This window comes from Ranitomeya variabilis, chromosome 2 (assembly GCF_051348905.1).
Source record: "Ranitomeya variabilis isolate aRanVar5 chromosome 2, aRanVar5.hap1, whole genome shotgun sequence".
Taxonomy (NCBI): Eukaryota; Metazoa; Chordata; class Amphibia; order Anura; family Dendrobatidae; genus Ranitomeya; species Ranitomeya variabilis.
Genome location: NC_135233.1, coordinates 1,042,875,160 through 1,042,890,302, shown reverse-complemented (window position 1 = coordinate 1,042,890,302; position 15,143 = coordinate 1,042,875,160). Strand labels below are relative to the sequence as shown.

Sequence of the window (15,143 nt, the reverse complement as noted above, 5' to 3'; positions counted from 1 at the left end):
AAATTAAAAAATCGCACTGGTTTTATCTAGGGATGTAATCACTATAGTACCTTAAAATGGTCGCCGTCTAGTTACACTGACAGAAAAATGTTCTAAAGAATTAATAGGACAGGAGCCTGTGAGCATATGTAATAAGAAGCTCCACTACTGGGACTGGAGAGGAGAACTACTGTCAATCTATCTCCAGGTTAATGCAGCAGGAAGACAGGGTAGGCAGCAGTGTACAAAGTGGCCTCTACTCACCTCAACACCCAGAGTGTCTCCAGTATTAGATCAGAAAGACAGGGTGGACAGCAGTGTGAGCAGCCTCTTCTTACCTCAGTACCCTTAGTATCTCCAGTATTGAATCAGAAAGACAGGGTGGACAGCAGTGTGAGCAGCCTCTTCTTACCTCAGTACCCTTAGTATCTCCAGTATTGAACCAGAAAGACAGGGTGGACAGCAGTGTGAGCAGCCTCTTCTTAACTCAGTACGCCTAGTATCTCCAGTATTGAATCAGAAAGACAGGGTGGGCAGCAGTGTGAGCAGCCTCTTCTTACCTCAGTACCCTTAGTATCTCCAGTATTGAATCAGAAAGACAGGGTGGACAGCAGTGTGAGCAGCCTCTTCTTAACTCAGTACCCTTAATATCTCCAGTATTGAATCAGAAAGACAGGGTGGACAGCAGTGTGAGCAGCCTCTTCTTACCTCAGTACCCTTAGTATCTCCAGTATTGAATCAGAAAGACAGGGTGGACAGCAGTGTGAGCAGCCTCTTCTTAACTCAGTACCCTTAATATCTCCAGTATTGAATCAGAAAGACAGGGTGGACAGCAGTGCGAGCAGCCTCTTCTTACCTCAGTACCCTTAATATCTCCAGTATTGAATCAGAAAGACAGGGTGGACAGCAGTGTGAGCAGCCTCTTCTTAACTCAGTACGCCTAGTATCTCCAGTATTAAATAAGACAGGGTGGACAGCAGTGTGAGCGGTCTCTTCTTACCTCAGCGCCCATAGTATTTCCAGTATTAGATCAGATAGACCCATAGTATTTCCAGTATTAGATCAGATAGACAGGGTGGACAGCAGTGTGAGCAGCCTCTTCTTACCTCAGCACTCCCGCAATCTCCAGTAGTAGATCAGATAGACAGGGTGGACAGAGGTATGAAGAAGCCTCTTTTCACCTCAGCACCTCTGGTATCCCCGGTATTAGATCAGATATACAGGGTAGACAACAGAGTGAGCAGCCTCTTCTTACGTCAGCACTCCTGGTATCTCTAGTATTAGAGCAGAATATCCACTGGAATCACATTCTTAGACTCATGAAGGGAGAGCTAAGAGCTACTGCACAGGCTTACAGGACAGGCATTTTTCAGTGTAACAAGACAACAGTCATTTTAATGTACTGTAATGATTACCTCCCTAGAAAAAAAACTGTCAGATATTTTCTTCCTTTATTTATGTAAATTGAAAAAAAATGATTACAATTCTGTAGATAATAAACTATAATGGGAAAGGTGACACAAGCCCCTTAATTTAAAGTATTTTGTTCTTTTATTACTTCTTTGTACAAGACTCGAGTTCTTCTCCATCGATACGATCCACTTCTACATTGGTTGGTCTACAAGCACATTTTACTCTGTAAGTCATGGAGAAGGTCTCATTGTTTTTCTTAAAGAGACCTGCAATACAGAGTCTTACAAGCAATGCTCCATTGGAGAAAAGCTCTCTTGCATAACAAAAGAGACTATATTAAAAAAGCCTAACACCCGACATTAATACTCATTTTTCCAGCTCCATCCTTTGTGGTCTCCTTGCCATCAGTTTCAGCATGCGGTGTGAGATCGGAGGTGCAACCCCAAGTTATCTTGCCCATTAGATCCAGTGGTGCTTTCTTCAGTGGTTGGAGCCATGTGGCACCACAGAGATGGCTGATCCCTATGTCCAGACCTGCCTATGGGATCGTAGTGTGTCCACATGGAAATTATCCAATTTACCTAAATGCTATTTCATCAATTCAAGATATCCAGAAATGTGAACTCACTCACCACTTTCTCCCTGGAGCGCAGAACTCCCATCTTCCCAAAGCGCACATGGAAGGGTGAACATTGTAGATTGCCGTTGGGCTGACGAACCACAATGACGTCTATGCAGCCAGACAGAGTGGCCGGGTTCAGTCCTCTGTACAGTTCCTTCACAGTCACAAATACCTGTCCAGCGAGCTGCCCCACGTAATTCATTGTTTGAGTCTGGGGAGAATAAAAGAACAAAACAGGGAAATAAGGAGAAAAGAATAAATAATTTAGATTTCATATCGTACTTGTCTAGACATGAGGAAAGCTGTAGGAGCCTCAGTCCTAATGTCAGATTATATACAGCGGTGAGACAGAATTCCCACAGTGCCTTCCTTGTGTAATGTAAGGCGTTGGATGAAAAGCTCCTCAGAGATCCAAGCGTTGACGAGGAGAAGGCAAATTCCCAAGCGGCCTTGTTCCTCACGCTAAATATAAACATCCTCAACTTTCCCGGATCTTCTTCATATCTGAAGATCTCCATCTTCTACTATTAATGTGGTATCTTAAAAGGGTTGTTGATTGAATAAAAGTTATCACCTAACATTGATAAAAGTGTCCCATTCTGGTGATCAGCGCAGGACCCTCACCGGTCAACAGGTTCTCACCTATCTTGTGGATAATTTGCTTTCACTGGACAATCCCTTTAATCTAGCCATACAATAGAGATATTAGATGGATGTTTTCTGAAAGTTTGGTCATCCAGAGGTTAATCTGTGAAGTTTGTTGTCTTAGATGACAATGCCATGGATAAAATGAGAATTTGGACAAAAGGTGCGGTCAGGTCTTTCATTGCTGGCACACAGAACTATTATTTAGCATAAATGATTTATCAATGAAAACACCAGACAATGGATGAAAAAAATCCAACCAAGCAGATCAACTTTTCAATATTCAATAGATATTGGCCTTCAGCATCTGTCACAACTTGTCTGAGTCATGAAGGTTGGCATGCAACAGTCTAAAATCGGACTTTTCAGCCATGAAAAAAAATTATGTGTGGCCAAAAAAACACATTCATAACCAAGTCCCCTAGTAGATTTTTTTGTCAAGTGTCAAAGGAAGTTATCACCTATCAATGCTGATCACTGGGTGGACCACGCAACCTCGAGAGCAGGGCTCCGAAATGATAGAAAGGAGTGGTGGCCACACATGTGCCGCTGTGTACATGGTGTATGGTCTGTAGAGACAACCAAATGCAGAGTTTCAGGGCCCATGTTTGGTACAAGTGGGGTCCCAGTGGTCGGGCCCCCCAGTGACTAGCATGTTATATTATCCAGTGGATATGTAAGAACTTGCTAAAATGGAAATAACCCTTGAAATGTTTCGCACTTCAACTTCTTAGGCTCTGCTCACATCACGTTTGGGCATGTGCTGAATAGATAATACATGATACCTGCTGTATATTATTTGGGCAGTATAAGCATTGAGACACCTACACATTACACCTCCAGGGATGGAGACTTTGGAGTGATCTGCAGGAATTTTTGTCCTTTCATCCAGAAGAGAATTTGACCCTGATGTTGGAGGAGAGGCCGGCCTAACAGCCTCTGTTTTACTCCATCATTAAAGGTCCTGGATGGGGCTGGGGTCAGGGGTGTGTGCAGCGATAACAGGTGTCAAGCCAAAACTAATCTGATATCAATGACCGATAAGGATAGATCATCAACATGTTAAGCCTTGAAATCCCCTTTAATTTCTTTGCTAATTAATTCATTAATAGACAGTTGGAGCTTTGTATCAGTAAGCAGAAGCACTAACACATCTGCACAAAAATTCAAAAGAAATCATGCAGGACGTCTTCTCACCACTAGAGGGAGCTTGGTGTTTTCATCGAGTTCGGTGTTTACCTGTATGCAGGAAGCTCTTACACTCCCCCTAGTGGTGGCTACAGAGAGCTATAATGTTATATTTCACAGATATGTTTATTCAGCGTTTTTGGAGCACTCTACGAGGAAAGAAAAGTTTCGACTTATGAAAGTTATCTGAAGAAACATTTGAATCTATGTAGGTATAAAAAGAAATAAAATGTCACTCGAGGATCGAGATTCACTTTAAGGGTTAATAAGTTGTGAAAATGTTCTTTTAGAGAAATCATGAAAGAAACCATCAAGGAAGTGTAAGCTTGCGGCACATCACCACTTCTGCTTTTGTCGCTCAGACGGGGTCATAAATATACAGGAAAAGAAGCATCTGTGTAAAGATAAGCACTCGAAGCCACAGAAGGAGCACTTCACTATATACGGCACATAAACGTTAATGACCGGCCAATCAATACCACAAATATAGGTTTCATCCGGATATTAGATAAGAACAATGCACTGTATCAGGTCTCCTTAATACCTTAGTACAAGGTTATAGTATAGGTGTGGGGAGACGATAACAACAAAAGATTGTGAGCCCACCGGAGCCAGAAAGTAAGGACTCGTCAGCGCTCCAGAATATGGTGGTGCTATATGAGCACCAAAATACTGCATGGAGACAACGTACAATATTAGACTGCTGAAAGGGAGTCTGTCAGAAGATTTTACAGATGGATGTAGTGCTATGGCTATGTGAAAAACTTGCCCACCACCCCCAAAAAATCAAACCTTCTTTTTGTAGAGGGAACAGGGACTCCAGCTCACCAGGCTTACAGTATAATCCTAGTAAAAGGGCACGAGCACATGAGCTTGTCAGAAGTTAACTGTGAAAAAATATCCGGCACTCCGCGAGTGGACTATAGTCTTCAAAATTTATTTCATGAACATAAATGTAGACAACTCAGTGGTCAAAAACCAACATGTTTCGACCAGAAGGTCTTCATTCAAACTTCTGGTCGATACGTGTTGGTTTTGCCGTCTGAATTGTCCTGTCTACATTTATATTCCTGAAATAAATTTGAAGACTGTAGTCCACTCGCGGAGTGCCGGATATTTGAAGTACTAGTCATGAGAAATCTACCATAGATGTCATATGCAAATCAGCCTGACATAGCACTTGGGGCGTGTCAATGCACCAGGAGGAAGCCGTCCAGATACACCAACACCCCCAGTGCATTTCCGGCTTGATTTGCATATGGCTTCTTCAGTAGATTTCTCATGACCTACATACATCAGATTTCTCCAAAAAAGTATTTTTTTTTAGGATAAGGGTGGGACATAAGCCATACTACAACTTCAATGTGTAAAGATGTAGACAAGTGCCCTTTAAAGGAATTGGATCATATCTACAGTGCAGGAGATAAGGGCCACTTGCCAGGACTCCCGTTGGTCACGAGACAGGGGGTCCAATCACTGGAACAAGTCTTAACAGATTTATTACCTATCCTCAGAAGTATGGTAGAAGTATGATCACCGGCAGTTCCACCATTAATATCACCAATCCACTGTCGAGACCCCTCTAATTACAAGAATGAGGGTCCATGTACCTTGTTAGAATGAAGAGGTGGTCACACGTTTTGGAGACTGAGAGATGGCCGAGTACTGCGCTCATAGACATTGAATGGAGTGGTAGTGTGCGTGCGTAACCTCTGCTCCACTGAAATGAGGGACGCACCTCTTTCTTGTGATCAGTGCGGGTCCCAGAAGGAATTATGTGGGATTGTGACAAGCACTTTGGGGGGACTGGTTTGGGGTATGTATTAAGGGGGTCTGCAGCTTTGAGATGTGAGATTATTTAGGGGATTTGGTCTGCTGCTTGCATATGTGTTGGAGTTCAGTGACGCGTGGCAAACGCACCATTTGAGATTTATATATGGACCCATCTAATATAAATGAGGGAGGAGAAGGTCGAACTTTTCTCACCCCTTTTTCAATATTCCTATTCTCACTCAGCTTCCCAGTGCTCAGCAACAGGTGTGCGCGGCCCAGCAGAGCTACACATGCAAGAGGTAATACAAGCGAGTCTTGTCTGAAACACCCTTGTTTACACCCTTCGCCAGGACTTCAGGGCTCGCCTTTGTTATAACACTGAATGAAAAGCCGTCATTGAAAAACCCAGGTCACGTGCTTCGCAGCAGAGCAAACAAACAACTTGTTCCAATCTCCGAAAACAGAGAAGTAAAGCACTCAGCGGGCAGAGAATGGAGGCCGAGGAGAACGGACTGGTCTGTCCTTACTGACGGACCAGGGTTCTTCTAATGAAATGATGGGATAATGGGATAAGCAAAATATGAATTCCTTGGGTTGTCAGGCATGGGAGATACGAAGGTTGTCAGTATTGTTTGAAAATTTGCACAAATAGTATCTGCGGCTGATAACCGTACAAGACAAAATCAATTTGATGCCCAACTCAGAATTTTAAAATCTGCAGATTAGCAATTTCTGTTGCAGATTTTTTGCTGCAAATCTGTGGCAAATCCATTACGGTGCCGTCACCGAAAAAGGTGAAAAGTCAAACAAGAAATTGACCTGTTGCAACTGACATGTCGTAATGTGAACAGGGCTCTTTACAGAGTCAGTTTTTACCCGAGTGTCCAATTTATCAAAGTGACAGTGGTTTAACTCCTTTACTTTACTTATTCAGTGGAAACTGCTACAAGAAACCTTCCTCCTTTCAGGAGGTTTTTCATTTCCTAAAGTGATTTTTAAGAGTTTTTTCAAGTCTTTCTGGAGAGTTTTTATCCTGAAGCTTTTGTTTTTGCAGCCTTCTGATTGGACACTGCCTAGTCTGACACATTTCCCATCAAAGTAATGACATGCAGTCTTTTTTCCCCACCGGGTGTTTTTCCAAAAAGATAAAGTGAAAAAAAAAAACGTTCAAAAGACCTAACGATACACAGGAAAGCGGTTTTACAATCGAAATTAATAAGAAGCTTTCCATTTTCAGGTATTTTCAGCGCAGTCCCGATCCATAAAACTCCTAAACAAAGTCTGTGTGCAAATAACCTTGGGCTCTGTGCACAGTTTTTTTTATGAATTTGTTTTAGTGGATCCGCTCCAATATCAAACCTTATAAAAATGTTTTAAAGGGAGTTTGTCACCCCCAAAATGCAAATTACGGTAAACTGCATGAATATTTATATAAGGGACCCAGCCCGTATCAAAATCATACCGGGTATACGTATACTGTTTAACTTAATATTTGCAGAAAAACTGCTTTTATTTGCAAATATGGAAATGAGGGCGCTGTTGTGCACCCTTGACGTGGCCAATGCGTTGGTGCACCGTTACGAGCTCCGATTTGCATATTAAAGCCAGACCCTTATATTGATAGACAGCGCTCCGTTGCTAAAAGCGAATGCTGTCTAAATCCAGTTAGAATTTCTGCATTTGCGCACTGAAGGATTGCAGCGGATTGCAAAAACGTTCTGACACCTGGTTCCTGCCCGTCGTTGGCCGGCTTAAGGAGGAGGGTGTTGAAGTGAACCCACTGTTGATCAAGACGAAGGACTTGTTTTAACGTGCAAATATTTGGGCATAACGGTGCACCAAGGCGTAAGCAGCACCAAGGGTGCACAGAAGTGCCCTCATTTGAATATTAAATAAATGTAGATTTTTCAGTAATTATTAAAAACTGTATATAACCAGTATGATATTTATAGGAGGTGTGTATCCCTATATAAATGTTTGTGCAGATTAAATTGGAATTTTGGAGGTGACAGACTTCCTTTAAAAATATTTGGAAAACTATTTGTATTCATTTCCATGAAAAATCCCAAACTATTTGTATTCATTTCCATTAAAAAATCCACTTTGTTGTTCATATGTGAAGGCTTTTTAAGCTTTTCTTTTTAGAGGTCTCGAATAATTCCTGGTAGAAAAAAGGAACAAGAGATTGTCATTTCTTAGATGCGGATCCCGATGAAATCACGCTATATCCAAAGTCATTACCAATCAAAAGGCTGCAAAAACAAAAACACCTCTCCCAAAATTTTTCGAAAATCACCTGACAAAGAGGAAAATTCCTCCAAAAATTGAGCGTGGTGTACTAAAACATTTGCAAAAATCGTTGGTTTTGAGTGCCTCAAGTATCAAGTAGAGTCCTAATTGTAAGACCTCTACCGATCTGGATTTAATTGGCAATTCTGTCTGCAATCCCCTTTACGAGAGAAAGACGTTAGGATTTTGGCTAAGAAGACACTATGTTCAAGATCTTCATTTTCGAGGGAATCATTGGTACGGTTGTTCTATACACGGATGTTGTCTGAACTTTGTCTTGTCATCAGATAATCTAAATCGCGGGTTTGATGAAACATTCCGGATTCCTAGCGCTGAACAGTAAGGTTAATGATCAGATATACTGCGCCATCAGAGAACGTCTCAGGGACTGACATTAGCAACTGAAGTAGAAGTACTCTGCCAACAATCGTCACCACCTCCAGCCCTTGATCCGAGATCGTACTACAATATACAAGTCACCTGCTTGTCCTTAAAAATCCTTATAGTACTTATGTGTTCCAGCACATTGCCTGAAATACACCCATGTACTAAGTACACACACCTGAAGGAACACACATAATGCATGCAAACATAAAGACTGCCAAGGCCCATTCTGCCAGTACACTAGTTTCCGACTTTCCAATTCTTCCTGAATGGACACATTGGACCTTTGAATGAGTTGGCAAATCTCCCAATGCACGCACTTTTGGAAACTTTCTTACAGAGAGGGTACAGGAAAGAGGTGTGGTATGAAAAGAAGGCGAGGGTATCGGGACTTTTCAGAGTTTGCTGGAAAGATCTCCCTTCTCACCACTCCTAGTTCAGCTTGATCGATTAGTGTTTCTTTACGTGCCAATTAGTCAGAGTCCTGTAAAGTGAGCCAACCACGGGAAGAAGGAAGGAAGGAAGTTCACCATTTATGCTACGATTTCTATGAAACTCTGTAGCTGTTCAGAGTAAAGCATATGTAGATTTCTGTGATGAGGAAGCCCTTCAGGAGTTCATGTGACCTGGGTCAATTGAGGGAGCAATTTTTATGATACAGAACTGCAATTCTGGCTTAGGTTAATTCTCTTTACTACAATTGCTTCCCCAGTGTAAAAATAACAAAATTGGTTAGCAGGATAACCGGTGAGACCAGTGATTGGCTGCAGAGGTCATGAGAGTTGTAGTCGTGATGTCACCTCCGAAGCCTATAGCAAAGACTGATACTATTGGTATAGAGGCTGAACTGGACTTGTAGAGGAGGAGTTTGGAAAAAAAAAGTTTTAGTAAAGAAAACAAATCCACAAAAGATCCTTTAGCTATCTTAACACTGGTTTCTTCTAGACCATGGAGATCAAAGTTGACAATTCACCTTAAATGGTTATTCCCAACTTATTGGACATGACCTAACCAAAAGATAGGGCATTAATTGCTGACTGCTGGGGGTTATCTGTTGGGGCCTCCATGGATCCTGAGAATAGCACTTTGAATTGCCCCATTACCACTTGTGTACCTGCAGCGCCATACATTGTTTATGGAACTGCTGAAAAAAAGCTGAGCCCTGTACAGAAAGAACCTGTGCTCGGCAAGTGTGAACCCAACTCGATTCTAATAGTAACTCAGCTCTTTAGGATCCAGTGCCAAGAGCTGCTTCCACCTTCTGCTGACAGTTCTTGGCAATTTGGCACGCACCTTTGCCTTTAGAGGCCTACTCAGGCAATGGATTGGCTACCAAGTTTGCAGTAAGTTGGCATCCACGCTACTACACTGGACTATTACTTGTCCACCCTGCTACATTGAGATGTCTCCTAACATACTCAACTCTGCCACATCGCTGGGCTCTGCAATACTACTCCATCCTATTATTCTGTGATGCTTTCAGTCCTAACTAGCTATGCTACATCGCAACAGCAAGCCTACTAACCTACTTTGCTACATTTCCACAGTAAGGAATCGTGCACATGACCGATTATCTCGGATGAGTGCTATATATGGTTTTCAGAGACAGCACTCCAGCCCACGATATTCTATGGGACTGTGCATATGTCCTATTTTATTCTCAGACCACGCGGTCCAAGGAAACAAAAACAAAGACATGCCTGATTTTGGTCTGCTCTCGGATGATAAGTGTGGTATGATTTTCATGGACTTCCAGAATGGAGGAGGTGGAGAAACTTTTTTTTTCTCCCCTCATCTAAGAAAATCTGATGCCACTCTGATCAGAATAGTTGGGCCGTTTATTTTTGGATGGAGACAAAACGGACGTGTGACCCTGCCCTAAGTTTTCTGCTCTACACAGCTGTGCCACAACGTCAATTCTTTCCTGCTGTTCTTCATCGGTTCCTCACACTGAATCTCTGGGTCCTTGTGTTCTACTATCCTACTCCATTAATTGCTGTCCAGCCTTTACAGTTTCTGTTGCCGCAGCCCTATAACCTCGCTGCATCATCGTCATCTTTCCTTGCTGCACAACAGCTCTCCATGAGAAAAAAAAGAGAGCAACGCAAGAGTAAGAAGAAATCTGGCAATAATTATCCCACCACATCTCTGAATGACTGAATTCTTTCTAACGGCTGCAAAACGAACATAGCCAAACTTAGCATGACTAAATTCCTGGAGAAAAATGACTGCCGTCATCAGTATGTCTGAAGAAAGCACATTACACAGTCGGAGCTCTTCAGATTCTTCCTGCATACGAGGAAAGATCTGACTTGACCCCAGAAGACAGGACGACATCCTGAGGAAGAGTTATAGAGCCACATAGACGTACAGGACCATAGTTAGGAAACTCGCAGATTTTTATGGAGAAGACAAGAATTCAAAATAAATTCTACATGAAATAATCATCTTTTCCAGATCGATCATTCAATAGGCAGAACCAAAAAAATCCAGAATACAATTTCCATCTCAGAGGTAAACTATAGACATCCAATCCTTGTTACCTCTACACCACCACTTGTCACTGGATATCTGGTGCATGGCTCCGTAAACATCAACATAGAGGACAAAAATCTACGGTATGTCTGTCCGCCCCAAGCGACCACCACCAGTAGACAAGTGTGACATGGATTGGAGAAAAAATCAGCCATGTTTTTAAAATTCTAGAGAATCTTTTTAAATCAATAACTAGGACCCCTCTGATTAAAAGTAGTGCTCAGCCCAAGCTTAGAGAGCAGAAAAGCCGCTGATGGAGTCAAGGGAAGGATTTATGGCACAATAATCTGTTGCAATGCGCTAATGTGCACCAGACCTGCCACCAGTACAACAGAAAATTACAGGCAAAGCTGAAATATATGATAGGCAAATAGCAAGCTGCAATATTGGAGGCAAAAAGCTCGCAATCTAAAAGGATGGTGAAATGTAATGTGCACAAATTCCATCAATATCCGACTGCCTCATGTCCCCCAATACCAGCAGTCTCATCCCATCTCTTCTCTCATCTCATATTCCAGACTGGCAGCACCCTCACCCCATCTCCTCGCTCACCCGATGTCCCCCACCGCCAGCAGCCTCACCCCATCTCCTCTCTCACCCCATGTCCCCCACCGCCAGCAGCCTCACCCCATCTCCTCTCTCACCCTATGTACCCCACTGCCAGCAGCCTCACCCCATCTCCTCTCTCACCCCATGTCCCAGACTCCCAGCAGCCTCCCCCATCTCCTCGCTCACCCGATGTCCCCCACCGCCAGCAGCCTCACCCCATCTCCTCTCTCACCCGACGTACCCCACTGCCAGTAGCCTCACCCCATCTCCTCTCTCACCCCATGTCCCCCACTGCCAGCAACCTCACCCCACCTCCTCTCTCACCCCATGTCCAAGACTGCCAGCAGCCTCACCCCATCTCCTCTCTCACCCCATGTCTCCCACTGCCAGCAGCCTCCCCCATCTCCTCTCTCACCCCATGTCTCCCACTGCCAGCAGCCTCCCCATCTCCTCTCTCACCCTACGTCCCCCAGTGCCAGCAGCCTCCCCCATCTCCTCTCTCACCCTATGTCCCCCAGTGCCAGCAGCCTCCCCAACACGTACCCCTTTCAGGGTCCACTAAACAATAGTTGACATACCTTAAAGGATCATGGCTTAAAGTCTGGATAAAAATGAAGACAAACACGAAGACACAATAGCCATTCCTAGTAAACAGAATCTTGGCATCGTTTTCTCCAGACTCCCACCCATCTGTGGTAACAATACCATCTTCTCATGCCCAAGAAATCTGCTAATAAACATCCAACATGAGGAAATCCTCTTAAATCCCTGAGTCCGAACATTACACATGTAGCAGTTCATCTGTAGGGTCAGAGCTGATATCAGGAGTTCTGGATATATTAGGATGAGTTTCTGTAAAACTCCTACTGATGGATGTCTACGATATGAAGACCTTCATTACTGAACGAGCACCTTATATTCTGCGCTGCACTGGTTACGCTGTCCAATACAATATTTGGAAACGTTCACTCTCAGCCGTAACATTTCTTTCTGAAAGACACATCTACACAGTATGCACACAGACTCTCCATAGAAGTCAATGAGTCACCTCTAGAAACCAGTTTCCTCTCTAAATGCAGAAAGATAGCTTCCCGAGTAGTAATTTACAAAAAAAACACACTTAGAAAAAGAAACATTACAAAAAATAAATGTCACAACGCAGCTGTCGGGTGACCTGGGACCAGGGGCTCCTTCCCTGCCCCTAACATTAGGGGGCGCCCTAGCTCGCCCTATTCCCTGGGATACTACTGAATGTGAAGATGCTATAACCCTTGCCTTATTTCCAGAGTCATCCTTCTGACTGTTCCCTTCCACTACCCAGAAGAAGGAGCTGCCATGCACCACAGTATTCACTCACATATAACAAAGGAATGCACCAGGGATTGGATGATGGGGGAAAAAAACAAAGAAAGAGGAGGGAAGGAAATTACCACACTTATAAACCACGCAACAGTCACAGATAACTCCTCCAAACTCCTCATATAACTACCTCTCCTCCTAAGCCATGCAGTATAAGCTAGCTCTGACATATGTTTCAATCAGGACTCAGATTATAAAGGGGATGTGAATGGCTAACGGAGCTCAGCTGAGGGCTCATACTCCCACAGTTCTCAACATGGCCGATTAACCCCTGCTCTGCCAAAAGAAATTAACACCATTTAAAAAGAAGGTGAAGTGCTTCTTTTCAGTGCAGGAGTAGGAACAATCACATGCTGCGGTCTTCAGGCTACTCTCTGTTGCGGTAACCCGTGAGAATAATATTTATGGGTATCTGGTTTTAGTTAGTAAATATATGTTGTACATTCTTGAAAGCTTTTTAAGTGACAGTTATGTTCTCACTCTTCTGCTGAGTTTTATCATCCCACAAAAAAAACAAAAGGATTGGGTATGCTGAAATTCACCATGCCTGATCTCTCTTGCTCCTAAACATTTTCCACCAAGACAGTTGGAATATACAGTCATGGCCGAAAGTGTTGGCACCCTTGAAATTATTCCAGAAAATGAAGTATTTCTTCCACAAAATTATTGCAATAACATGTTTTGTTATACACATATTTATTTACTTTGTCTGTATCGGAACAACACAAAAAAACAAAGAAAAGGGCAAATTGGACATAATTTCACACAAAACCCCCAAAATGGGCCAGACAAAATTGTTGGCACCTTTCCATAATTGTGGGTAGACTGTAAAGAATTTGCTCAAGCATGTGATGCTCGTTCAAACTCACCTGTGGCAAGTAACCTGTTTGCAATATCAAAATCACGCCCTGAAACCAGATAAAAAGGGGAGAAGTTGACTCAATCTTTGCATTGTGTGTCTGTATGTGCCACAATAAGCTTGAAGAACAGAAAAATGAGAAAACTGTCTGAGGACTTGAGAACCAAAATGAAAAATATAATGAATCTAAAAGTGACAAGTACATCCCCAGAGATCTTGATGTTCCTTTGTCCACAGTGCACAACATAATTAAGAAGTTTACAACCCATGGCACTGTAGCTAATCTCCCTGGACGTGGACAGCAGAGAAAAAATGATAAAAGGTTGCAACGCAGGATAGTCCAGATGGTGGATAAGCAGCCCCAATCAAGTTCCAAAGAAACTCAAGCTGTCCTGCAGGCTCAAGCTGCATCAGTGTCAGCACAAACTATCCATCGACATTTGAATGAAATGAAACGCATCGGCAGGAGACCCAGGAGGACCCCACTGCTGACCCAGAGACATAAAAAAAACTAGACTGCAGTTTGCCAAAATGTATGTAACCCAAAATCCTTCTAGGAAAACATCTTGTGAACAGAAGAGACCAAGATACAGCATTTTGGTAAAACACATCATTCTACTATTTACCGAAACGAGAATGAGGCCTACAAAGAAAAGAAAACAGTACCTACAGTCAAATATGGTGGAGCTTCAAGGATGTTTGGGGTCGTTTTACTGCCTCTAGATTGTGTGCAAGGCATCATGAAATTTGAAGATTACCAAAAAATGTTGGGTCGCAATGTATTACCCAATGTCAGAAGAATGGGTTTGCACCCTAGGCCATGGGTCTTCCAGCAGGACTATGACCCCAAACATAGTTCAAGAAGCCCCCAGAAATGGATGGAAACAAAGTGCTGGAGAGTTCTGAAGTGGCAGCAATGAGTCTGGATCTAAATCCCATTCAACATCTGTCGAGAGATCTTAAAATTGCTGTTGGGAGAACGCGAAATATGAGAGACCTGGGGCAGTTTAGAAAAGAAGAATGATCCAGAATTCTAGCCGAGAGGTGTAAGAAGCTTGTTGGAGGTTATAGGAAGCGATTGATTACAGCTATTTATTCCAAATGGTGTGCAGCCTAATATTAAGTTGAGGAAGTCAACAATTTTGTCCGGCCAATTTCATTTTTTTTCTCTTTTTTTGTGTTATTCCAATGCACACATCGGAAATAAACATGTGAATAACAAAATGTGTTTAAATGCAATAGTTTTCTGGGAGAAATGCTTCATTTTCTGGAACAATTTCAAGGGTGCCAATACTTTTGGCCATGACTATCTATATATTACACACATACACTAGTGTGTAACCATCAGCTTTACACACAAACTCTATTTTTATTAAATGTTTAAATATCTGAAAAGAAAGTGAAAGTTAGCAGGTATTGTGTCACTTTAGGACTGAACCACAAACCATCCACAGCAAATATTCTTCAACTAACGACCTAATCGTTTTTAAAAAGGAGACCTATCAGCCGGTCAGGCGTGACCAATATTTGCTCTCATTATATTCCCAT

At 42.7% G+C, this 15,143-nt stretch overlaps 1 protein-coding gene across 4 annotated transcripts in view; it reads right to left on the bottom strand.

Moving 5' to 3' along the window:
* LPIN1 (lipin 1) overlaps nucleotides 1–15,143 on the bottom strand; it is a 274,958-nt gene that overhangs the window by 108,981 nt on the left and 150,834 nt on the right. For all 4 annotated transcript variants that reach the window (XM_077291442.1, XM_077291443.1, XM_077291444.1 and 1 more), the window contains exon 2: nucleotides 2,025–2,225. In XM_077291442.1, coding sequence (XP_077147557.1) covers nucleotides 2,025–2,225 — 201 coding nt within the window. The remainder of the gene's footprint in view (nucleotides 1–2,024; nucleotides 2,226–15,143) is intronic.